General features: G+C 40.0%; 1 protein-coding gene across 1 annotated transcript in view; it reads left to right on the top strand.

The window, feature by feature from the left end:
• The window catches only part of BCHE (butyrylcholinesterase), an 84861-nt gene that overhangs the window by 52712 nt on the left and 4519 nt on the right, over positions 1-27630 (top strand). Inside the window, exon 6 of the mRNA XM_056563193.1 lies at positions 11209-11375. Coding sequence (XP_056419168.1) covers positions 11209-11375 — 167 coding nt within the window. The remainder of the gene's footprint in view (positions 1-11208; positions 11376-27630) is intronic.

The raw sequence follows: 27630 nt of genomic DNA, 5'->3' as shown, positions 1-27630 counted from the left end.
CAGGCATGCTGGGAGTTGTAGTTCTGCAACATCTGAACGGCCAGATATTGCAGAACTACACCGACCAGTATCCCTGACTGTCTGCGCATACTGAGAATTGTAGTTTTGCAACATCTGGAGGGCTACAGTTTGGAAACCACCGTATAGTGGTCTCCAAACTGTGTCCCTTCAGATGTTGCAAAACTACAACTCCCAGCATGCCCAGACAGTTAGGGATGCTGGGCGTCATAGTTTTGCAATATCTGGCCCTTCAGATGTTGCAGAACTACAACTCCCAGCATGCCTGGACAGTCAGTACATGCTAAAAGTTGTAGTTTTGCAACATCTGGAGGACCATTGGGCATGCTGGAAGTTGTAATTTTGCAACTTTTAGAAGGCCACAGTGAAGATCACTTACCAGCAATCTTCACTGCAGCCTCCTCCATCGCTGCACTTTCTGGCCGCACAACTTCCTACATAAATTGGGTATCCCGGTAACCGTATGGACCTACAGAATAAAGATAATGGGGGAGATTTACTAATCTAGTCTATTCTGGGTATGCTTATAGACCAGCATATGTGGTAGTCTCCTGTCTATAGTGCTCCTAATTTATCAAAGGTCTCACAGCACTTGAAAAATTCTGTGCTCAGACTTCAGGGTCTACAGCTTAAACTGCATTTAGACCTGCTCCAACATGGTCTGACATTTCAGCGTATTTTGGGCAGATGCGACTTGTCGCACAAAAGTCGCACTTGATAAATTCAGCACCAATGCATTTTCCAATGCATTTCCGTCTAAAATAGACTTGCATGCATCATGTTCTAAAAATCCTCTACAGCAAAAGTCGCAGAAAAGTCGCACATATTTAGACTGCGACTTTCTGTGCGACAAATTTAGACAGGAAAAACCAGTCTAAATCCTTTGATGAATCTCCCCCAATGTGTCATTTTTCCCAAAAAAGTGCACTGCGTAGAAACGGAAGCCCTGAAAATTTGGAAAATGTCATTATTTTTTTTTCATCTCACACCACAAATTATAATTTTTTTGTTTCGCCACAGATTATGTTATAAAATAAGTAATGTCATTACAAATTACAATTGGTGATGCAAAAAACAAGCCCTTATATGGGTCTGTAGGTGCAAAATTGAACGTGTTATGATTTTTAGAAGATGAGGAGGATTATTTTGAGCCCTTAAGGTGAAAATGGGTCCTTAAGGGGTTAAACACTTTTGGCAGTGATTACAGGTTTAGTCTTCTTGGATACGATGCCACAAGATTTTCACACATGCATTTAAGGATTTTCTGCTGTTTTACTTTTTACTTTGTGTTAGTGTAGTGTAGTGTTTTTAGGGTACATTCACTCAGGCTGGGGGCTCACAGTGAGTTTTCCGCTGGGAGTTTGAAATGCAGCCGCAGCTCAAACTTGTCGAATGAAGCCCTCTGTAAACCCCTGCCCGTGTGAATGTACCCTGAAAATTCTCATGGGAGGGGGGGCACCCCAAACCTTCAGCTGTTGCAAAACAACAACTCCCAGAATGCACTGACCGACTGTACATGCTGGGAGTTGTAGTTTTGCCACAACTGTAGGCACACTGGTTAGGAAACAGACTCTTGCTCAGTGATTCCAACCCGTGTCCCTCCAGCTGTTGCAAAACTGCAACTACCAGCAAGTAGGGTCTGTTAGTGCATTCTGGGAGTTCTGGAATCACTGAGTTAGGAAACAGACTCTAGCTCAGTGTGTCCCAACCAGTGTGCCCACAGCTGTTGCAAAACTACAACTCCCAGCATGCACTGATAGCCGAAAGGCATGCTAGTAGTTATGTAGCAATAGGGGAAGAACAGTGTGGAGACTGCTAAGTAGTGGTCTCCAGCTGTAGCCCTCCAGATGTTGCAAAACTACAACTCCAAGAATGCCCAGACTGTCCAGGCATGCTGGGAGTTGTAGTTCTGCAACATCTGAACGGCCAGATATTGCAGAACTACACCGACCAGTATCCCTGACTGTCTGCGCATACTGAGAATTGTAGTTTTGCAACATCTGGAGGGCTACAGTTTGGAAACCACCGTATAGTGGTCTCCAAACTGTGTCCCTTCAGATGTTGCAAAACTACAACTCCCAGCATGCCCAGACAGTTAGGGATGCTGGGCGTCATAGTTTTGCAATATCTGGCCCTTCAGATGTTGCAGAACTACAACTCCCAGCATGCCTGGACAGTCAGTACATGCTAAAAGTTGTAGTTTTGCAACATCTGGAGGACCATTGGGCATGCTGGAAGTTGTAATTTTGCAACTTTTAGAAGGCCACAGTGAAGATCACTTACCAGCAATCTTCACTGCAGCCTCCTCCATCGCTGCACTTTCTGGCCGCACAACTTCCTACATAAATTGGGTATCCCGGTAACCGTATGGACCTACAGAATAAAGATAATGGGGGAGATTTACTAATCTAGTCTATTCTGGGTATGCTTATAGACCAGCATATGTGGTAGTCTCCTGTCTATTGTGCTCCTAATTTATCAAAGGTCTCACAGCCCTTGAAAAATTCTGTGCTCAGACTTCAGGGTCTACAGCTTAAACTGCATTTAGACCTGCTCCAACATGGTCTGACATTTCAGCGTATTTTGGGCAGATGCGACTTGTCGCACAAAAGTCGCACTTGATAAATTCAGCACCAATGCATTTTCCAATGCATTTCCGTCTAAAATAGACTTGCATGCATCATGTTCTAAAAATCCTCTACAGCAAAAGTCGCAGAAAAGTCGCACATATTTAGACTGAGACTTTCTGTGCGACAAATTTAGAAAAACCAGTCTAAATCCTTTGATGAATCTCCCCCAATGTGTCATTTTTCCCAAAAAAGTGCACTGCGTAGAAACGGAAGCCCTGAAAATTTGCAAAATGTCATTATTTTTTTTCATCTCACACCACAAATTATAATTTTTTTGTTTCGCCACAGATTATGTTATAAAATAAGTAATGTCATTACAAATTACAATTGGTGATGCAAAAAACAAGCCCTGATATGGGTCTGTAGGTGCAAAATTGAACGTGTTATGATTTTTAGAAGATGAGGAGGATTATTTTGAGTCCTTAAGGTGAAAATGGGTCCTTAAGGGGTTAAACACTTTTGGCAGTGATTACAGGTTTAGTCTTCTTGGATACGATGCCACAAGATTGTCACACATGCATTTAAGGATTTTCTGCTATTCTTCTTTGCAGATCCTCAAGCTCTGTCATGTTGGATGGGGGCCATTGGGGGAATTTTCAGGAATCTCCAGAAATGTTTGAGCTTAAGTCAGGGCTCTGGCTGGGCCACTCAAGGACACACTGGCTGTCTGCTAAGGGTCATTGTTTTATAGAAAGACCCCCAGTCCAGTCTGAGGTCCAGAGCACTCTGGATCAGGTTTTTTAATAAGAATATCTCACTACTGTTCTCCATTCAGCTTTCCCTCTCCCCCACAGCATGATGTTACAACCACTATGCTTCACTGTAGGGATGCTGTTGGGCAGGTCATAAGCAGCTACCTCTAAATGATTCTTAGAATTGAGGTTAAATAGTTCAATCTTGAATTCATCAGACAAGAGAATCTTGTTTGTCAAAGTATGTGAGTCCTTAAAATTTTTTTTGAAAAAAGTGATTGTGTCTAAAAACTTTCTGAATGCATTCTATCTTTATGAGATTGCTATAGCATCCATGCTTCATGCATTTTACTTCCGAGGAAAGCCAATCAAAAATGAAGGGACAAAACGCTCAGCCAAGAGCTTCTGTTCCTTTATTTTTGAGATCCGTGGAGGTCCACAATTTCTAAATATGTTAATGTTACTCTAACATAAGTGTTAAAAGGGTATTCCAGAATTATTTTTATTTGACTATGCTACAGGGGATGTAAAGTTAGTGTTGTTCATAATATATGACAGTTGTCTCACAATTCTTATGTGTTTTTTGCCCCAATATTTATTTTTAACAGCATACAAAATTACTCAGGTCTCGGGATTTCCCAGGTTGCAGTGTGTCGAGACATGACCTCACTAGTCAATTGTGTAAAGGGAGCCAGTCCTGCTTCAATGGGTGGAGTGACTGCTGGGTGGGAGAGAGAGTTAATTTTGCAACAGCGGTAGGCACCACTGGTTGGAAAACATTTTTTTTAATGGATGCAGCTCATTTGTGCTGCAATGGGTGGGGTGGCTAAGGTGTGGGAGTGAGGAATGTTACTTCACACTTACAAACATGAAACTATGGGATGTGTAGTTTAAGAGACCAAACTCAAACACAAAATACCCAGTCATCAAACGGATAGCCTGGCAGGCATGTACTAAAATCACCTTATGGTGGATAACCCCTTTCAAACCTATCCTGCTCTGGACAGTTCCCAAAATGGACAGATGTGTCAGCAGAGAGCATTGTGGTCGGACAGAAAGAAATTCAAAAAGAAAAGAACTTCCTGTGGGCATATAGCAGCTGATAAGTACTGGAAGGATTAAGATGCAGCTCATTTGTGCTTCAATGGGTGGGGTGGCTAGGGTGGGGTGGCTAATATGTGGGAGGGAGGAATGTTACTTCAGACTTACAAGCATGAAACTATGGGATGTGTAGTTTAAGAGACCAAACTCCAACAGGAACTACCCAGTCATCAAAAGGATAGCCTGGCAGGCATGTACTAAAATCACCTTATGGTGGATAATCCCTTTAAAGGGCTACTCCATTGGAAAAAAAAAATAATAATCAGCTGGGGCCAGAAAGTTAAACATATTTGTAAACTACTTCTATAAAAAATCTTAATCCTTCCAGTACCATTTTAAGAACTGTACAGAGTAGGAGAAAATCCCCATAGCAAACCTATTCTGCTCTGGGCAGTTCCCAAAATGGACAGAGGTGCCAGCAGAGAGCACTGTGGTCAGACAGAAAGGAAATTCAAAAATAAAAGAACTTCCTGTGGGCATATAGCAGCTGATAAGTACTGAAAGGATTAAGATTTCAGAAGTAATTTACAAATCTGTTTATCTTTCTGTCACCATTTGATTTAAAAAAAAAATGTTTCCAGTGGAGTACCCCTTTAACCCCTTAAGGACTCAGGTTTTTTCCGTTTTTGCACTTTCCGTTTTTTCCTCCTTACCTTTTAAAAATCATAACCCTTTCAATTTTCCACCTAAAAATCCATATTATGGCTTAATTTTTTGTGGCACCAATTCTACTTTGCAGTGACATCAGTCATTTTACCCAAAAATTCACGACGAAACGGAAAAAAAAATCATTGTGCGACAAAATCGAAGAAAACAACACCATTTTGTAATTTTTGGGGGCTTCCGTTTCTATGCAGTGCATAGTTCGGTAAAAATGACACCTTATCATTATTCTGTAGGTCCATACGGTTAAAAGGATACCCTACTTATATAGGTTTGATTTTGTCGTACTTCTGGAAAAAACTACATGCAGGAAAATTTAAACGTTTAAAACTGTCCTCTTCTGACCCATATAACTTTTTTATTTTTCCACGTACAGGGCGGTATGAGGGCCCATTTTTTGCGCCGTGAAGTTTTTATCGATTTTTGTTTTGATCTGACTTTTTGATCACTTTTCATTCATTTTTTAATGGTATAAAAAGTTGCCAAAATACGCTTTTTTGGACTTTGGAATTTTTTTGCGCGTACGCAATTGACTGTGCGGTTTAATTAACAATATATTTTTATAGTTCAGACATTTACGCACGCGGCGATGCCCCATATGTTTATTTTTATTTACACTGTTTTATTTTTTTTATGGGAAAAGGGGGTAATTCAAACTTTTATTAGGAAAGGGGTTAAATGACCTTTATTAACACTTTTTTTTAACTTTTTTTTTGCAGTGTTATAGGTCCCATAGGGACCTATAGCACTGCACACACTGATCTCCTATGCTGATCACTGGCGTGTATTAACACGCCTGTGATCAGCGTTATCGGCGCTTGACTGCTCCTGCCTGGATCTCAGGCAAGGAGCAGTCATTCGTCGATCGGACACCGAGGAGGCAGGTAAGGGCCCTTCCGGTGTCCTGCAAGCTGTTCGGGACACCTCGGCGGTCCCGAACAGCCCGACTGACTAGCCGGGATACTTTAACTTTCGCTTTAGAAGCGGCGGTCAGCTTTGACCGCCGATTCTAAAGGGTTAATACCGCACATTGCCGCGATCGGCGATGTGTGGTATTAGCTGCGGGTCCCGGCCGTTGATGAGTGCCGGGACCAACGCTTCATATCGCGGGAGCCGGCGCAGGACGTAAATATACGTCCTGCGTCGTTAAGGGGTTAACGCGGTAAAGTTTAGGTACATTTATTTGCCTAAAGGGATGGATCTCCTTTAAAAAAAAAAAATGCTCTTCTAAATGTTCTATTCTTAATTGAGTCTAAAAATAAAAATATTAAAAATATTAGAATCCTTTTAATGTGAGCTTTATTCATAATTTGTTTAAAACTGGCTTAGATCTATAATTCTCTCTGTTCTATTTGTTAATGTATTAATGACCTGACCTTGCCTAACTTTTTAGTTAAAGAAGTCCATTTAAGGGTTTTAGGTATTTTTGTTAGTTGCTAAATTAATTTTCTTACTTCACCTTGATGGACATCTGCAATGCATTCAGTTAATCAAAGGCTGTCACTTTTCTGGATGAGGTATTATTGTGAAATTAAGACAAATATTGGGGATGAAATTGATTTGGAGAGGTGAAAAATCTTCTTTTTAATATCCTGGTCTTTATCTACTTACTGCCTATTTATATAGATAGAGCTAAATACTCATTCACTTTGTTTTTTTTTTTGTACAATTAATCATGATAGATCCATCAACTGATCCTATCCATTTATATAGGATCAATTTGCATAGGGTTGAAGTCATCAAAAGGCATCCTACAAAAATCTAGTGTGCAAGTGCCCATAGTAACAGTGTTGCTTAACCCCTCAACATTTTCATTTTTTTCCCTCCGTGCCCTTTTCAAGCCATAACTCTTTTAGTATTCCATCTACAGACCCATATGAGGGTTTGTTTTTTTATCAAGTTAGATGTACTTTGTCATGACACCTTTCATTTTACCATAACATGTACAGAAAACATGTACAGCAAACTTCCTCTCCCCCCCCCCAACCCCAAAAAAACCCAAACAATTTAGCACATTTTGGAGGTTTAAGGTTTCACACAGTGCACTTTATGGTAAAACTAACATGTTATTATCATTCTGTGGATCAATATGATTGCAATAATAGCAACTTTATTTAAAACTAATGATTCATTTTTTTTTCACTATAAAAAAAGGGGGTATGCTTAGACTGCTATGTAATGACCCCTATAACTTTATAAACTTTGCAGTGTACGGGACTGTATAAGGGTTTATTTTTTGTGCCGGGGTTTCTAGTTTTTATTTCTTGTATACGAGAATTTTTTTCTTTCCATTGACAGTGTAATTGACAGTATAGGATCCTAAACGTGGTAATTAAACCATTTGAATAATTATGCATGTTGTGATACCAAATATGTTTGTTTATTTTATGTATTTATTTATTTATATGTTTTGGAAAAAATGGGAAAGGGGGTCATTTTTGATATGAGGGATTTTTTTTATTTACATTTTTACATCTTTTTACTTTTTTTTTTTTACACTATTGAAGTTCCTCTTGTATGTGTAATTACTTGATTGCTCATTGCATAATCATTCATAAAGTTAGTACCCTCAACCTTTAAAAAGAGTATTAAAATAAAAAACATAGGAATAGAGGAATATATGCTCTATTCAAAGCTTAAAGGATTTTTCCAGTATATATATATATATATATATATATATATATATATATTTATATATATATTTATATAATAAATTTGAGTAGCCGTATTAGTCCAGTGATGCAGATGCAAATCATAAAATGTTGCAGTATCTTGTAATGCCTTTTTTTCTTGGACTAACAGCATTTTGTAGAGACAAGCTTTTGGGATTCCTCCCTTTATCAAGTCCAAAGCAAATCTAAGCTCACAAGTAGAAGACACAGGTTACATCTCACAAATATGCAGGGGTTAGGACTATAGATGTGGAGAATTCACACTATGGGCCATCAATTGTCCTGTTATGGGAACATAGACTAAATAGATAAGAATGAGAAAAAGGGGGAGGGGGAAGCAGGGGAGAGACTGATAATTAGCAGGACATAATGAGATGTAAAAGAGAACACAGTGCAGGTTATAAGATAGTACAGTACAGTACAGGTTATAAGAAATTTTGATAATGAGATAAGAAGCTCAAATCCACATTAAGTCCCCTGTTTTTTTAAGTCAAAAAAACAGTATCATTTTGGCTTCAAATGTCTTTCTCTCTTGTGTGTTTTTGAAGTTCCCTGTCATTATCCTGATTGTAAGGTCATGTATGGAGTGCCCTGTTTGGTTAAAATGATGTCCAACTGGGGTGCAGTAGTCAGCCAGCCGGAAACTCAACGAAAGGATGAATCTTCACAGACATTCCATCAACCGCCATAAAGAAAATGACTACTGCACCCCAGTTGGACATCATTTTACCCAAACAGGCCACTCCATACATGATCTTACAATAAAGATACTGAGAGGGAACTTCAAAAACACACAAGAGAGAAAGACATTTGAAGCCAAAATGATACTGTTTTTTGACTCGAAAAACAGGGGACTTAATGTGGATTTTAGCTTCTTATCTCATTATCAAAATTTCTTATAACCTGTGCTGTACTGGATTATCTTATAACCTGCACTGTGTTCTCTTTTACATCTCACTATGTCCTGCTAATTATCAGTCTCTCCCCTGCTCCCCCCTCCCTCCCCTTTTTTCTCATTTTTATCTATTTAGTCTATGTTCCCATAGCAGGACAATTTATGGCCCATCTTAGTGTGAATTCTCCACATCTATTGTCTTAACCCCTGCATATTTGTGAGATGTAACCTGTGTCTTCTACTTGTGAGTGTTACGATTCGGCTGGCTGGAGGTGGATCCTCTGTGCCAGAGAGGGATTGGCGTGGACCGTGTTGGTGGACCGGTTCTGAGTTGCTACTGGTATTCACCAGAGCCCGCCGCAAAGCGGGATGGTCTTGCAGCGGCGGTAGCAACCAGGTCGTATCCACCAGCAACGGCTCAACCTCTCTGACTGCTGAAGATAGGCGCGGTACAAGGGAGTAGACAAGAGCAAGGTCGGACGTAGCAGAAGGTCAGGGCAGGCAGCAAGGATCGTAGTCAGGGGCAACGGCAGGAGGTCTGGAACACAGGCTAGGAACACACAAGGGAACGCTTTCACTGGCACAATGGCAACAAGATCTGGCGAGGGAGTGCAGGGGAAGTGAGGTATAAGTAGGGAGTGCACGGGTGAACATACTGATTAGGCCTGCTGCGCCAATCAGTGGCACAGTGGCCCTTTAAATTGCAGAGACCCGGCGCGCGCGCGCCCTAAGAAGCGGGGCCGCGCGCGCCGGGACAAGACAGACGTGGAACGGGTCAGGTACGGGAGCCGGGATGCGCATCGCGAGCGGGCGCCTCCTGCGTCGCGAATCGCATCCCGGCTGGGAGAGATATTACAGCGCACCCGGTCAGCAGGTCTGACCGGGGCGCTGCGAATGAGAGCATGCTGCGAGCGCTCTGGGGAGGAGCGGGGACCCGGAGCGCTCGGCGTAACAGTGAGCTTAGATTTGCTTTGGACTTGATAAAGGGAAGAATCCCGAAAGCTTGTTTCTATAAAATGCTGTTAGTCCAATAAAAAGGTATTACAAGATACTGCAACATTTTATGATTTGCATCTATATATATATATATATATATATATATATATATATATATATATATATATTTATATATATATATATATATATATATATATATTTATATATATATATATATATATATATATATATATATATATATATACACTCATATTAATTATTATTATTATTATTATTATTATTATTATTGTTTATTTATTTTTTTGACAAGAGGTCAGAGAAGGACATCATTGTTCATCCAATAACTGGGTTAGACAGGGCACCTCTGCTGCTAGTGACTGTTTGATTTGAGAGGTCCTGCTCCGACCTCTCATCTTAGAAGCAGCTGTGAATGCCTTTTTTCTTTTCCTACAGCTTTCTCTTTAAAGGGATGCGATCTCTGGGCCAGCACCCTGGCATTCTGAACACAGAAGCTTAAAGCTTCCATGTCCGTGACATCACAGCCCCTCCATTCATGTCTATGGGAGGAAGTGTGATGGCTAGTACAGACGTCACACCTCCTCCCATAGAAATGAATTGAGGGGGTCCCCAGTCATCCGGCATGGAGTGAAGGTCACTCTGTGCACTGGATGACTGGGATGCAGCACCAGAGATTATTGGCGTTCCAGCGGGCGGACCCTGCAACCAGATATCTTCTTACCTAGGGGATAAGATGTTTAGGGGTGGAATATCCCTTTAAGGATACTGGATTACCCCTTTCAAGATGTATTCTATAAGGATGTGTAGCACACTGACTTTTTTTGCCCTCCGCCCCCATTTGACTGAATGTTGTACCTCCTATTATTATTTATCCATAGCTTACTGCATTATCTCTATAATGAAATAATAATTATAGAAGTGGCAATAGCCAGAAAAGTAAGGTAGAAGGTTAGTAATGGCATATTCTCTTGGTGATGAACGGGAAAGGCTTAAAAAAAAGGCGCTATTTTGCCACTCTACCTTGGCCAGGGTATGTACATACAAGTATGAAGTGTTGAAGGAAAGCCTATCTAAAACTCTGGCTATTCTGTATCTGCTATGTAATGGCTTCCATTACATGCAGCCCAACATGTTAGCCTGAGATAACTCTGACACTTAATATTGAGTGGAAGCCTCTCAGACATCTAGTTCAAGGTCTTCTATATTTTATTAAAGGTACTATAGATGACTTTGCATGCATTTGACTTATGTTGCTTTTTCATATTTTATTTTTTCATGCATTCAAAAATGTAACATTTTCTTACTCAAACAACTCAAATCTGTCTGTAGTTCTAAGCTTGATAAATAAGACATAGGGCATGGCACAGCCTGCGCAGTATACTGATAAATCCTGCAACACAGTGCAGAATTCAGAGCTTTTCATTCCGAATGATGTTACAAGCATTTGTTGTGTGTTTTGAATATGGATGAGTAACCAAAGGGCTTCTGATATAAAGAGCATAATACACAATATGAGCAGACTATGTAATAACAGTCGTTATGTTAAAATATCTCTCATTTAGCAATCCAAATGGGGCACAGTCTCAGGAAAACAGATGGCCAGCTTTCACACTCGATGAACAACATTACCTTATGTTAGACACAGAAGACTTAAAGACAGATCGGAAAATGCGTGCCAAGCAGTGCAGATTCTGGAACAAATTCTATCCCAAAATCCAGCAGATAACAGGTAAGTATAAAAAAGAAAGTTCAAAACAACTTTATAAACTCAATGGGGGAGATTTATCAAAAACTGTGCAGAGGAAAACTTGCCCAGTTGCCCATAGCAACCAATCAGATTGCTTGTTTCATTTTTTCACAGGCCTTCCTAAGCATGAAAGAAGCAATCTGATTGGTTGCTATGGGCAGCTGGGCAAGTTTTCCTCTGGACAGGTTTTGATAAATCTCCCCCAATGTGTGGTTCAATAAATCTATATTATAATCACAACAACTTACCTTTTCAGAGCAAAAATGTTTGAGCTTTAAATTGGTGCTATCATTTGCAAAAACTTTTTATATAGTGTAGATAATGACATTATATGTATATTGGAACATAACATACATACGTAAAAAAAAATGTGTATTTTTATTTATTTGGTAAAAGAATGCTGAGGACAAGCAGGGTTCTGTGCATTCAGGTATACTTTATACGGAATTTCTTTTTATTTACAAGGTTTACCATGAAGACCAAATGTTATAATTATATAATTTAGGATATGGCTATATCTATTATATGTTTTACTGATTAAAGTTAACATTTTAATCAGTCACTCAGTCCCACAAGATGTGAACATGTGCATAGCAGATCCTTGGGCCTTGCTTTTTGACTGTTGAGAAGACTCCTGGCCAGTTTACAAAAACAAATTGTATGGTTGACACCTTATATCACCTTATATCAACCAAGGTAGAATATTATTAGAGGTGAGCAAGTTTTTGAAAAATTTGATTTGGCCTATTCGCCGAATAAAATAAAAAAAAATTGATTTGATCCGAAACAATTCTCTGCAAATTTTTATTAGTAATGTATTTTAACATTTTTAGGTAGTACTACTACTTCCAGCATGGAACAGACTGTTCCATGATGGGAGTAGTAGTACCTGTGATTATAGACAGATCGCCCCGGGTCACTCCTGACACCCGCAGCGATCGTCCTGTGTAACGTATAGATGCGGGCGATTTTCTCGCATCTAGATAGGACAATAACATTGGGTGTCAGGAGTGACACCCGCTGTGATCTGTCCTCAACTGCAGGTACTACTGCTTCCAACATGGCTATATCTATTATATGTTTTACTGATTAAAGTTAACATTTTAATCAGTCACTCAGTCCCACAAGGAGATGTGAACACGTGAACATGCAATTGTTACATAATATAATGCAGTGACAGATGTACAAACATGGCAGTCCTGTGGGCCACCATTAGACCCTTGGCTGCCATGGAAACCATTTGTAATCCTTAACTACTATATGAGGGTGCAATGGAGGTAACAAATTGAGCACACTCTGACTAAAACAACATAGAAAGTCTCTATTGACCATGACATCAAGTAAGTTAAACAGCTGAGATAATTTCTTTAATGTTGAGCAGTAGAGCTTAACATACACCAGGAGCACCCACTACACCTGGAATAGAATACCCATCTCATGCTATTTGTGCAGTGTTATAAAAAGGAATATTCTCAGAAATAAAGCTGCCAGGAACTGAGGTTAAATGTATATTTTAAGTAACTTAGGGGGGGGGGGGGCACAAACAGTAGTTGGGGAGTTATAATTTTATAGGCTACAAGTCCTTAGAGAGCATTTATCACATACAATAGACTTGTTAAATTGCATACACAGTACATTAGGGATTAACAAGTTTAATCCGAACAAATTTTTGTTGATATTGTAAGGTGCGTTATCTACATAAAAATTCCATTCGTAAACTCGCTAAGAGTCGTTCGAACAGTCAGAGAGGTGGAGCCTGGTGTCTGCTATGCTTTCGGGCTGCACCACATCTCTCCTCTTATGTTGCGCTGTTGATTGACAAACAGGAATTAGTGTTGAGCGGCATAGGCCATATTCGAATTCGCGAATATTCGCGAATATATGGACGAATATTCGTCATATTCGCGAATATTCGCATATTCGTAATGTTCTCGTTTTATTTTCGCACATGCGAATATTCGCATGTGCGAAAATTAACATATGCGAAAATTTGCATGTACAAAAATTAACATGAGCTAAAATTCGCATACGCGAAAATTATCATATGCAAATTTTCGCATATACGAAAATTTGCGCGCCAGTCTCACACAGTAGTATTAGAGCCTTCTTACACCACATAAGCTGGAAGCAGAGAGGGATGATCACTGTGATGTGTACTGTGAAAAAAATAAATAAATAAATAAAATAAAATAAGAATATTCGTCATTACGAATATATAGCGCTATATTCGCGAATATTCGCGAATTCGCAAATATGCGATATTCACGAATAAAATTCGAATTGCGAATATTCGCAAGCAACACTAACAGGAATCACCTGTATATGGAGGTCCTGGGTAGCTCTCCTGCACATGCACTTGTTTATGTATAACACAGCACACACTTTCAGATTACAGCGGCCCTGGAGCATAGCAGATCATTGGACCTTGCTTTTTGACTGTTCAGAAGACTCCTGGCCAGTTTACAAAAACAAATTGTATGGAGACAACACACCTTATATCAACCAAGGTAGAATATTATTAGAGGTGAGCAAGTTTTTGAAAATTTGATTTGGCCTATTCGCCGAATAAAATAAAAAAAATTGATTTGATCCGAAAGAATTCTCTGCAAATTTTTATTAATAATGTATTTTAACATTTTTAGGTAGTACTACTACTCCCAGCATGGAACTGACTGTTCCATGATGGGAGTAGTAGTACCTGTGATTATAGACAAATCGCCCCAGGTGTCACTCTTGACACCTGCTGCGATCGTCCTGTATAACGTATAGATGCGGGCGATTTTCTCCCATCTAGATAGGACAATCACATTGGGTGTCAGGAGTGACACCCGCTGTGATCTGTCCTCAACTGCAGGTACTACTGCTTCCAACATAGAGTACACTCTGCTCCATGCTGGGAGCTGTAGTACCTGCCTTATTAGACACATCACAGCGAGTGTCACTTCTGACACCCGATACGATTGGCCTGTATAATGTATAGAGGCGGCCGGACGGCCTCTCTTCTCTGGTCCCACTATAGTATGAGTATATGCCGTATATATGTGATTGGCTGGAACATCTGGCCAATCACAGCTCTCTGCGGGAAATATGAAAAAGTGATGTGAATTCTATTCATATCACTGGCTGGCCGGAGCATAGTGAAGAGATGCGAGTACAGGATAAAGCTGCTCCATCTCTGCAATAGAAATGACAATTGCATGAGGTGTCAGGAGTGACATCCGGGGCGATCGGTCTATTAGTACAGGTACTACAGCTCCCATCATGGAAAGGTCTGTTCCATGCTGGGAGTAGTAGGACTACCTAAAAATTGCAAAAATTTGAGAAAAAAATAAAAATTAAAATACATTACTAATAAAAAATGTAAAAAATGTATTATAAAAATACATTATTTTTACATTTTAATGGCCCCTTTCTACATTTTTATTATTGTCGGCTACATTTCTAGGTCCCTGCCCACACACATAAATTGATCCCACCCACATAAATTAACATTAACATATTTTTGTCTTTCAATTTTCGGGAGCGGGCAGGGAACAGAAAATTCAGCGCTCAGTATTAAAAATGAATGAGGAGTGCATTTCATTTTTTTCAGTTTTTCGTTCTAAATCATAATTTTTTTAAATTTTCACTTTAGCATCAATTATTTTATTTTTTCGAGCATTTAGATGTGCTGCCATGTATAATTGCCGGGGTCAGAGATGAGCCAAGGACATGGACATCAGTAATATATATATAATACAGTAGGCAAAAAAGGCTGAGTTTCCCTAATTTACAGAGGTCTTCTATCAGAAATCAAAGATACTTCAAACTGTAATTTGCGGAGGCAGATGCGATCATCCTATCTATTGCAGAGATGGAGCGGCTTTCTCCTGCACTTGCATCACTGCACTATACTCCAGCTGGCCAGTGATGTGAATAGTATTCACATCACTTATTCATATTTCCCACAGAGAGCTGTCATTGGCAAGATGGTTCCAGCCGATCACAGCTCTCTGCAGGAAATATGAATAATAGGCATATATTCGGCATATGTACATACCACAGTGGGACCAGAGAAGGGCAGATGGCCGCCACATTTATGCATTATACAGGACAATTGCATCGTGATCGCATGCAATCTATCTATTAATGTAGGTAATACAGCTGGGAGAAGTAGTACCTGCAGTTAAGGACATATCACTGCAGGGGTCATTCCTGACACCCACTGCGATCATCCTATCTATTGCAGAGATGCGAGAGCAGGAGAAAGCCGCTCGCATCTATACATTATACAGGACGATCCCAGGGGTGTCGCTAATGAATATATTTGTTATTTAGAATCGAGTCGAAGTTCGGATTCGGTCCAAATCGAATTTTTCATGAAATTCTGAATGTCCGATTCGATTCGCTCATCTCTAATTATTATTATTATTTATTTTTTATTTTTTACTATTCTGGTGTTTAGTAGACTCATTTCATGCTATCTGCCGAGATTTGCTGATCCTGTCCACCTCAATACATCTCTCATTCATGGAAAAGATTAAAATGGAGTTGTCACTCTACGTCTTCCCGTTTCCAATCCACTGGTTTCTGTCCAGTCCTGGAACCGCACAAGCACAGTTGTAAATGTTCCCTTGTCAGTTCCAGCTCAGGACAGGCTATAAATAAGTGAATGTGCACGTATACATTGTGATAGGAATGGCATGGACAGTCTTCTCAAAGTCAAGTGCTGTTATGAACAAGAACAGCATTGCCACAGGCATAAATCACCAAGAGGGGGGACCAACAATATGTCTAATAAACTAGTAAAAGTGTTCAATACTGATTTTAATATTTTTATGCCTGCAAAACATGAATAGGAGTACCACTAAGGTGACCATCTTCTGAAACTGGAAAAACCTTGGGCCTTATTCATCAAAGCTGTGAAAAAAAAAAAATAAAAATTAAACTATCCATTTTGCCCACTACAGAGTCCTGATTTCATCTTATATGTATAGCAGAAATCACAGGGTAATATAGCATTTCATGTGTTGTGTTGATTAGACAATACTTGTGTCCGATTTAACCTTCTATTCTTCATAGAACATTCAAATACTTTTTGCATCAATTCCACGACAAGCAAAGTTTATTTTAATTAGAGGTGGAACAGGAGCCACTAATCTTACTTTATTAGCGACAGTCTCATTCCGTCTGAGATAGTCATTGCACAAAGATTGATGAGGTCAGTGTTAATAAGATGCATGACTTATGATTTGATTTGTGTGACCTTATCACTAAGAAAGTAAACAGGTGGCAATAATATATCACACTGTGTGTCCTTCCACTGCCTTTCAGGATGTGAATACCTCAATGGAATTAGAGTGTTACATTGGATTGAATTTCTATGAAGTAATTAAAGAGATCAATTATGTATGAAGACATATGTTTAATGATGTTTATGTTTCTATTGTCACAGGTGTTATTATCAAGGGCTGTTTTATTACATTAAGCTCCATTGAGATTCTAAGAAGGATAAAAGCCTAGAATTGTAGATATTCGGAGCAGTGAACATGATTTCTAGGTTAACTGAAATAAGTTTCTATATAAAAAGTTTTCTTCTGCAATTAAAAAGACAAACCAATATAAATGGAGATAGAGACAGTCTTCACCACTCATTTGGCAGCAGCATTACCGTGACTGCTTTCATAGCTGTAGTTTTGTTTTATTTAATTTTATTGGAGTCTTACTGTTCACTGCTCTGTTCCCTGGTAAAGAACATTCTCGCCTTGCTGGCAGCTGGCAACAAGTAGATGAGCAAATAACCCACGGTTCTATGCAGGGGATGATTTGCTGAATTGGGACAATAATTTGACTTTCTGTGCTTCAGATTACAAATCTATTGCAATGGTCAATAAAGTATATAAGTGGCACTTTGCAATAAAAAAAAAAGCTATTTTATAAATTGCCAGAACAGGCTATTTCAGCTAGATTTTTTTCGTTAAGTGACACTTTATTTTAAAGTTTGTTTCTTTTCGGTTTCGGGGAGATTTATCAAAGCCTGTCCAGAAGAAAAGTTGCCCCCAGCTGATTCCTATAGCTGGGGGCAGGCGTTAACAGCTGACAAGTGACGATCGCCGCGGCCGGCTATCACCCCTTTAGATCACCGCTGTCAAAGCTGACAGTGGCATCTAAAGGTGCCTTTATCCAATCCCTGGTGGTCCACTTCTGAGGTAGCTGGAGGGCTTACCTCCATGCTGGCTCCTGCCCTGAGAATGATAAAACCTGGCAGGTCCAGGCTTTCTCACTTGAGCGCAGAGCACACAGATTGTTACGCCTAGCGCTCCGGGTCCCCGCTCCTCCCCGGAGCGCTTACGGCGTCTCTCTCTCCGCAGCGCCCCGGTCGGTCCCGCTGACCGGGAGCGCTGCACTGTCATGGCCGTCGGGGATGCGATTCGCACAGCGGGACGCGCCCGCTCGCGAATCGCATCCCAGGTCACTTACCCGTTCCTGTCCCCTGCTGTCATGTGCTGGCGCGCGCGGCTCCGCTCTCTAGGGCGCGCGCGCGCCAGCTCCCTGAGACTTAAAGGGCCAGTGCACCAATGATTGGTGCCTGGCCCAATTAGCTTAATTGGCTTCCACCTGCTCCCAGACTATATCTGATCTCTGCCCCTGCACTCCCCTGCCGGATCTTGTTGCCTTAGAGCCTAGTGAAAGCGTTACTGTGTTTGTCCATACTGTGTACTTGACCTCCTGCTATTACCTTATTGACTACGATCCTTGCTGCCTGCCCCGACCTTCTGCTACGTCCGACCTTGCTTCTGTCTACTCCCTTGTACCGTGCCTATCTTCAGCAGTCAGAGAGGTTGAGCCGTTGCTAGTGGATACGACCTGGTCACTACCGCCGCAGCAAGACCATCCCGCTTTGCGGCGGGCTCTGGTGAACACCAGTAGTGGCTTAGAACCGGTCCACTAGCACGGTCCACGCCAATCCCTCTCTGGCACAGAGGATCCACCTCCTGCCAGCCGGCATCGTGACACAGATCAATGGGGTTCTATGAAACCACTTTGATCTGTATGAGGAATCAAATGATTCCTCCTAAAAGTCCCCTAAGACTAAAAGTGTAAAAAAATAAGTTTACAAAAAAGTTTAAAAACACACACATTAACCCCTTCCTTATTATAAGTTTAAATCACCCCCTTTTCCCAAATTTCATATAAAGATATATAAACATAATAAATATAAACATATGTAGTATCACCACGTGCATAAATGTCTGAACTATAAAAATATATTGTTAATTAAACCACACAGTCAACGGTGTCACGCAAAAAAATTCCACCAAAGTCCAAAATAACGTATTTTTGGTCACTTTTTATTCCATTAAAAAATGTATAAGCAATCAAAAATTCGATCAAAACAAACATGATACACATAAAAACTTCAGATCACGGCGCAAAATATGAGCCCTCATACATCCCCACACGTGAAAAAATAAAAAAAAGTTATAGGGGTCAGAAGATGACAATTTTAATGTATTAATTTTAGTGCATGTAGTTATGATTTTTTCCAGAAGTAAAACAAAATCATACCTATATAAGTAGGTTATCATTTGAATCGTATGGACCTACAGAATAAAGATAAATTGTACTGAGTAGAAATAGAAGCCCCCCAAATTTACATAATGGTGTTTTTATTTTAATTTTTTCCGTTTCGCTGTAGATATTTGGGTAAAATGACTGATGTCATTACAAAGTAGATTTGGTGGCATCATATGTTTTTTAGGTGCAAAATTGAAAAGTTTGTGATTTTTAAAAGGTAAGGAGGAAAAAACTAAAGTGCAAAACCAAAAAAATGCTTGATCTTTAACGACGCAGGACGTAAATGTACGTTCTGGAGAGCTGGTACTTAACGCACCAGGACATACATTTACATCCTAAGCATAACCGCGAGCATCGGAGCGATGTCCGGATCAAGCACGATAGGTCCCGGCTGCTGATCGCAGCCAGGAACCCGCCGGTAATGGCGGACATCCGCGATCCAGTGGATGTCCGCCATTAACCCCTCAGATGCCGTGATCAAGACAGATAACGGCATCAGCAGCATCGTGGTCACTAAAATTGATGATCAGATCGCCCACAGCGCTGCCGCGGCAATCCGATCATCCAGCATGGCAGACGAAGGTCCCCTCACCTGTCTCCGCTGCCTTCCCGGCATCTGCTGCTCTGATCTACCTTCTCGCAGACCAGAGCAGAAGATGACCGATAACACTGATCAGTGCTATGTCCTATACATAGCACTAAACAGTATTAGCAAGCGAATGATTGCTATAAATAGTCCCCTATGGGGACTATTAAAGTGTAAAAATAAAAGTAAAAAAATAAAGTAAAAAATTTGAAAAAACCCCTCCCCCAATAAAAACGTAAATTGTCCCATTTTCCCTATTTCACCCCCAAAAAGTGTTTAAAAATATTTTATATACATATTTGGTATTGCCGTGTGTGTAAATATCTGAACTATTAAAATAAAATGTTAATAATACTGTACGGTGAACGGCGTGAACGTAAAAATTCCAAAATTGCTGCTTTTTTACAACATTTTATTCCTCAAAAAAATTTATAAAAAATGTATTAAAAGTTTCATTTAAGCAAATATAGTATCAATAAAAAGTAAAGATCATGGTGCAAAAAATTAGCCCTTATACCGCCGCTTATACAGAAAAATGAAAAAGTTATAGGTCTTCAAAATAGGGGGATTTTAAACATACTAATTTGGTTAAAAAGTTTGCAATTTTTTTTAAGCGCAACAGTAATAGAAAAGTGCATTATCATGGATATCATTTTAATTGTATTGACCCAAAGAATAAAGAACACATGTCAATTTTACCGTAAATTGTACGGCGTGAAAACGAAACCTTCCAAAATGAGCAAAATTGCGGTTTTCTCTTTAATTTCCCCACACAAATTGTATGTTTTTGGTTGCGCCATACATTTTATGGAAAAGGGAGTGATGGCATTACAACGGACAAATGGTCGCGCAAAAAACAACCCCTCATACTAGTCTGTGGATGAAAATATAAAAGAGTTATGATTTTTTGAAGGCGAGAAGGAAAAAACGAAAAGCTAAAAATAAAATTGTCTGAGTCCTTAAGGGGTTAAGGGGTTAAATAAAAAAGAATTGTGTGAACCTAAGAGAAAGAATAAAATGGAGTGATACAGTGTCCATGAATGTTTTTGTGCTTTACACCATAATATCAGGGCATGTCCCTGAATCTGAATTTCTTGCCTGAGCCAGATATAGACTGAGTCTAGATGGTCAATGTCATTGGGCAATAGCCCTATGGGTCAAACCTAAAAGCCAGCCATAAAACAGCTATAAATCAGCTTGGATATATTCTAATACTGCAGATGAAGCCACGCTAATGTACACTGCTCAAAAAAATAAAGGGAACACTAGAATAACACATGCTAGATCTGAATGAATGAACTAATCGTATGGAACACTTTCGTCTTTGCTGATAACAAAATCACACAAAAATTATCAATGGAAATCAAATTTATCAACCCATGGAGGTCTGGATATGGAGTCACACTCAAAATCAGAGTGGAAAACCACACTACAGGCTGATCCAACTTTGATGTAATGTCCTTAAAACAAGTCAAAATGAGGCTCAGTATTGTATGTGGCCTCCATGTGCCCGTATGACCTCCCTACAATGCCTGGGCATGCTTCTGATGAGGTGGTGGATGGTCTCCTGAGGGATGTCCTCCCAGACCTGGACTAAAGCATGGATGGAGCGAGACATGATGTTCCAGCTGTGCTCAATCGGATTTAGGTGTGGGGTACGGGCGGGCCAGTCGACAGCATCAATGCCTTCCTCTTGCAGGAATTGCTGACACACTCCAGCCAAATGAGGTCTAGCATTGTCTTGCAGTCTGGCTACCGCTGTTTTTCTTTTTATTGCCACCGCTGAAAAGTGACATCATGCTCCTGGTGCCTTTTAGTCCTGCTGTTCTCCTGCCCTCTGCGCATAACTGTGGTTTCAGAAGATTTTAGCGTTTCCGGCTTAGCTAGGCACAGAGAGTGGGAGAACACCATTTCCTTGCGGCAGACAGGCTTTACTCGCTGCAGCGTACATTTATGGCGCATGTCCCTAAATGTTAAAAAAGGAAAAATTTGCACAATGTTCCCCCTTTATTTGTTAACCAGCCAGGTAGAAAATAAAATATTAAAAAAATATATATAGCCCCCCCCCCCCAAATAAAAATAAAAATTGTCATCTTTTCCCATAAAAAAATGGTAATAAAAATATAAAATAAAAAAATATAAAAATAATGTTTATTATCCCACGTGGTGAATGGAGTAAACCTAAAAGAATTCCAAATGTCGAAATTGATGATTTATTATCATATCACATCAACCATTGCTCTCAAGTTCCCAGAACTTAAAATTAATTCCTCTCAGCATGACAGGGGATAGATAGCTAAGTGATCGGTGAGGTCTGCCTGCTGGGACACCCACTGATCACCAGACTGGAGGAGTAATGTCCCTGATTATGCTTCATGCATTATCTTAGGGGTGTGTCTGAGGGCGTGGTTAGGGCATGTCTGAGGATGTGGTTAGGGGCGTGGCTGGGCTATGGGCTCTAGCCCTGGGTCTTTTGGAGACCTAGCAACGTCCCTTCTTTCAACAGATTATTGGTGGAGTTTTTTTTCTGTACAGATTGGGAGGAATCTGTAACTTAACGTAACATTACATAACTTTTATTATGAGTAGAGATGGACGAATATTTCAAAAATTCGATTCGGCCGTTTAGTCAAATTTTCCGAAAAATTTGGTTTGATCCGAATATATTTGCGTCAAATCGCTATTAAAAACGTCTATTTCCAGGTTACAGAGAGCCTTAATCGGGGTGTAGAACACTTTGCCTTGCCATGACACGCATAGGGAGTGTGCTGGGTCAGTGAAATAATACTGTTATTCAGTATGACATGCAGATTACAGGTGTCACTATTATAATCACTGCTGCAGAGCGGCACAATGACAGAGTCTGGATGTGGCAGCAGGGTTGGGAGACCATATGGCATCACAATGGTTTCTTCCAGTCTTTGAATGGGGAGTCCTTCCTGTCATGATCTCAATTGGCAAACTATGAAATAACTTCCCCGCCTGCCTGCAGTGATGCGGGCTTGAGGTCAATGGATTTCCCCAGTGCTGATCTGTATTGTCAGTAACGATGATTAGTGATCACACAGTGTCTGCTCTCTCTATAGTCAGAAATAATGGGGGCTTGAGGTGAATGGATTCATCGTTGTAAAGATCTATATTGTCTGTGACGGTGGTTAGTGCACACACACAGTCTCTGCTCTCTCAGCAAAATCGGAAATGCCCATCTTCGGTAATGGCTGCTATAGGGCTGTGACATGGGCAGGCTGGCTGCTGATAGGCTGCATGCCACCATGTGATTCAGGATGATCACGCCTACCTGCCTTCCCACCTTCCCAGACTTCCTTGCCCCATGTCCTCACATGTGTAGCCACCATTTTAGCTCCCCGGCCTGCACAAAATATAGTGAATGAAGTGATTCATTACTACAGAGCGCAAGGAAATTCAGATTCCTTCAGAATCAAATTTTTCATGAAATTCAGAACAAATTCGACTTTGTAAGCTTTGATTCACCCATCTCTATTTATGAGCCTAGAAAGTTAAAAATCTCAACCCACTGGTCTCATCAGTATAAACAAAAAGAGAAAATTGTTAATTATCAAGGCAGGCAACTGGATGCAAACATATTGAAGTTGTGGCTGCAGTCCACAACTTCTAATAGTGAGCCAGTAGGTACAATTACACGCAACTACACATTTCCCACTCAATGTTTCACCACAGGCAGTGGCTTTCTCAAGAGCTATTCCTCATGATGATGAAGATGGAAAGAGGGTGGACCTTTCAGCATGACAATGATCCCAAACACACAGCCAGGAAACTCTCAAATGGTTTAAAGGTTTAAAAAAAGAACTACAGAGGAAATTATTTTCTTTTTGGAACACAGTGCTGTCTGCTAAAATCATGACAACAGTGCTCTCTGCTGACATCATGACCACAGTGCTCTCTGCTGACATCTCTGTCCATTTTAGGAACTGTCCAGAGAAGCATATGTTTTCTATGGGGATTTTCTCCTTCTCTGGACAGTTCTTCAAATGGACAGAACAGTCAGCAGAGAGCACTGTGGTCATGATGTCAGCAGAGAGCTCTGTGTTCCAAAAAGAAAATAATTTTCTCTGTAGTATTCAGCAGCTAATAAGTACTGGAAAGATTAAGATTTTTTAATAGAAGTAATTTACATATCTGTTTAACTTTCTGGCACCAGTTGATTAAAAAAAAAAGTTTTCCACCGGAGTACCCCTTTAAAGGAAATCTGTCATCAGTGTCATCTGCACTAACCTGTTGGTACAGACATATAGTGCAGGTGACACTGATAACAAACCCGTTATGTGCTCCCGTTTTCCAATGTTTTTGTTCCGGGGCCAACTTAGAGCATGACTGGAGCTTCCTGATGTCACTGCTGCTTCTCTGCATGATGCCCCTGCCATCGAACAGCAGCTCTGATGTCAGGAAGCTCCGCCCATGCTCCAAGTTTGTCCTGTAACAAAATCAATGGAGGAAGATAGCACAGAACCGGACTAGGTGAGTGTTTTTATCATCAGTGTCACCTTCATTACCTGTCTGTTCCAACAAGTTAGTGCAGGTGACACTGAAATCTACGGAAAATCTATGGAACTGAAGATCATGACTCATAGAAAAGGCCCACAGAACCTTCAAGATTTGAAGACTGTGTGGAAGAATGGGCTAAAATCACACCAGAGCTATGCATGTAACTAGTTTCTCTAAAAAGGAGGCGTCTTGGAGCTGTCATTAGCAACAAAGACTTTTGTACACAGACAAATAAATAAAAGTAATCATGTTCAATACTTTTTCTATGTTGCATTTAACATTATTATACATAGCTTAATTTCTTTGAATATTTTTCCTTTGTATACAAATTCCTTTGTATATAAGGATTACATGGTTTATTACCAACATCTGGTGAAAATGTTTGGAAATATATGTAGTGAGAAAAATGGGGACGTGTTCAATACTTACTCACTATATATATATATATATATATATATATATATATATATATATAGTCAAAGCCTAACAGGTAGTTGATTGCTTATGAAAACAAAAGGATATATAAGTAAAGAGAACATCCATAGACATTTTCTGTGTGTATCTCGCACTTGGTCCATGCACATTTTGAAGGCTATCAGGTGAGCTGTTATTTTGTGTCTTTCTGAAAACAGAAGGGTGTTAAAAGTCACTGAACAGTACATGGCTTAGAATGTGTCCAGATAGGTGTCTCCTCTTTCCTCATCTCTAGGGTTCCATTAATATAACACAAGCCTTATTTATGCATTTGAAGATTTTATATATCCAATGCGTAAATAAATTCACAGAACATTGTTGTTTTGGAGCATTATCTGTTTCTGTTTTAGGATTAAAAACCTCCCTTGGTACAGGAATTCTGTTCTTTTAGAAACCTACAGAGAAATGAAAAGTGCACATATTTCGATAACATTCACAAGTTGCTTAGTGGGATTTGATAGAAACAGCTGTTAAGACAATTCTGGAAAGTTTTCAGTACTAAATGTATGTCGCACAACCTTCAATGTTTTTACAATATACGTATAAAAATGATGATGTGCAGTTGTGGCTCCTACTCATCTACCTTTACATGTCAGATGAAAGAGGATCCCACCTAATATACAGTAAACCATTGTATAAATGTACTATCTGATACAAATCTCAGGCATACTACTGTATGAATATTTGGGGGTAAACAGAGATTTTTAAATGCAGAAGTCAAGGATATAAGGTAAAAATTATAGCACAGCATTGATAGTCAGCACTACACTACTACAGGCTGCTGACGCTTGGTTGGACCAATTGAACAAGAGGATGCCTAGTAAGAGCCCTTCGCCTGTGATTTTTTTCCCATTTTAGATGCAGTGATTAACTTTAATTTCAGCATCTAAAGGGATAATGCCAGACTTCGGTCCGCTCGGTGATATCCAGCATTAGCTGCTGGTCGTGGATGTTAATAGCATACCTTTTCACCTTGCTTTCTCTGGTGGGTTAAAATTAATGTCTGAAAATTATATCTTGTAGACAAGTTCCTTCCTGCACACATAGGCATGTAAAGAAGCAATAGCTTTTTCCAAGGGGTCCAAATAGTATCCCTTTTTGTAACAAAAGCAACAGGTTTGTGTCTGGAAAGTGAAGAAGCAGTGGCTTGGTTCCCATTTTAGGGCATAGCAACGGGATTGGCATCCATTGTGTGAAAAATGAAAAAAATAACTGACATAACTTCCAATTAAAACATATTTTACACTAACAGAGGCAGAAGTCTCTCTGCTACGTTACTACAATTATTATAAATGTGTGGGTGGTCCTGCTCTTATCTCTGTTGGTCACTGCTTAGGGTCTTTCACAGAAATCTTCACCTAACACCTGCTGTCTGTAAAATGGCTGCTGGAACCATGTGCATAGGCTTTTATAGGAACTTTGACATCACCCCTACACTGCAACCCTACTGACTGGGAGAGCTGTTTGAAAAATCTTATGGGATTCACTGAGGTCATGTGATCCTTCCTTCTTCCCTTTTCTGCCATTTGGCTGATGTTATTTTAGCAGGCTCTGCTGAACCGGGCCTCCCGAAGTTCAAGTTTAGCCGAACCAAACTCTTAGCAATATTTTGTTAGAACGCAGGTTGTACAGATGCAGTTACCTTATTTCTAGTTAGTATTGTAGTAGTCACATCTAAGGCTTTGTGCACTAATCTCTGCCTAGTTTTGCAGGGATTCAGTTGGGCACCACTTTATATACTCTCCCTTAAAGGGGTACTCCGGTGAAAACCTTTTTTCTTTTAAATCAACTGGTGGCAGAAAGTTAAACATATTTGTAAATTACTTCTATTAAAAAATCTTAATGCTTCCTGTACTTATTAGCTGCTGAATACTACAATGGAAATTCTTTTCTTTTTGGAATGCTCTCTGATGACATCACGACTAGAGATGAGCGAGCTTACAGTAAATTCGATTTGTCACAAACTTCTCGGCAGTTGATGACTTTTCCTGCATAAATGAGTTCAGCTTTCAGGTGCTCCCGTGGGCTGGAAAGGGTGGATACAGTCCTAGGAGACTCTTTCCTAGGAATGTATCCACCTTTTCCAGCCCACCGGAGCACCTGAAGGCTGAACTAATTTACGCAGGAAAAGACATCAACTGCCGAGACGAGAAGTTTGTGATGAATCGAATTTACTGTAAGTTCGCTCATCTCTAATCACTACCACAGTTCTCTCTGCTGACGTTATAATAATAATAACACTTTACGTATTGTTGTATTTAGTGGGATTTGAACCCAAGGCCCCAGCGCTGCAAGGCAGCAGTGCTAACCACTGAGCCACCATGCTGCCCTTAGTATACATCTGCTATGCATGGTTGCTAAAATGGACAGAGATGTCAGCAGAGAGCACTGTGTCCGTGATGTCATCAGTGTTCCAAAAAGAAAGGAATTTCCTCTGTAGCATTCAGCAGCTAATAAGTACTGGAAGGATTAAGATTTTTTTAATAGAAGTAATTTACAAATATGTTTAACTTTCTGCCACCAGTTGATTTAAAAGAAAAAAGTTTTTCACCGGAGTACCCCTTTAAAAGCAATATTTGCTGTACTAGAGTTTTCCTTTACAGACACTGCTGAGATCAGAATTTCTTAAATATATTAATTGAGCATGAATATTTCAATAAAACAACTACAGGGTGGGCCATTTATATGGATACACCTTAATAAAATGGGAATGGTTAGTGATATTAACTTCCTGTTTGTGGCACATTAGTATTTGTGAGGGGGGAAACTTTTCAAGATGGGTGGTGACCATGGCGGCCATTTTGTTGACAGCTATAAAGTAAATAGAGGTCAAATATAAGGTGTCTCTCTAATAGGGTGAAAAGAGCTGCAAAGATGGGTATGTGAGAGAACAGTGAAACTGGGTCTGTGATGGAAAAGGTAAAGACTTTTTAGATGTTCTAAAAATTATTTATGCTGTCAATTTTATGTACACTTTCAAAGCATGTTTATATTGCAACGATACATGTGTATGTGGTGTCAGGGTGTGAGGTGCAGGGTTGATGCAGGGCAGATGTTATTAACCCCTTCTTGTTGTGACGCCAAGGCGTGGTTTAG

Source organism: Hyla sarda, chromosome 3 (assembly GCF_029499605.1).
Source record: "Hyla sarda isolate aHylSar1 chromosome 3, aHylSar1.hap1, whole genome shotgun sequence".
NCBI classification, from domain to species: Eukaryota; Metazoa; Chordata; class Amphibia; order Anura; family Hylidae; genus Hyla; species Hyla sarda.
The sequence above is the reverse complement of the archived record's forward strand: the minus strand, read 5'-3'. Positions and strand labels throughout refer to the sequence as shown.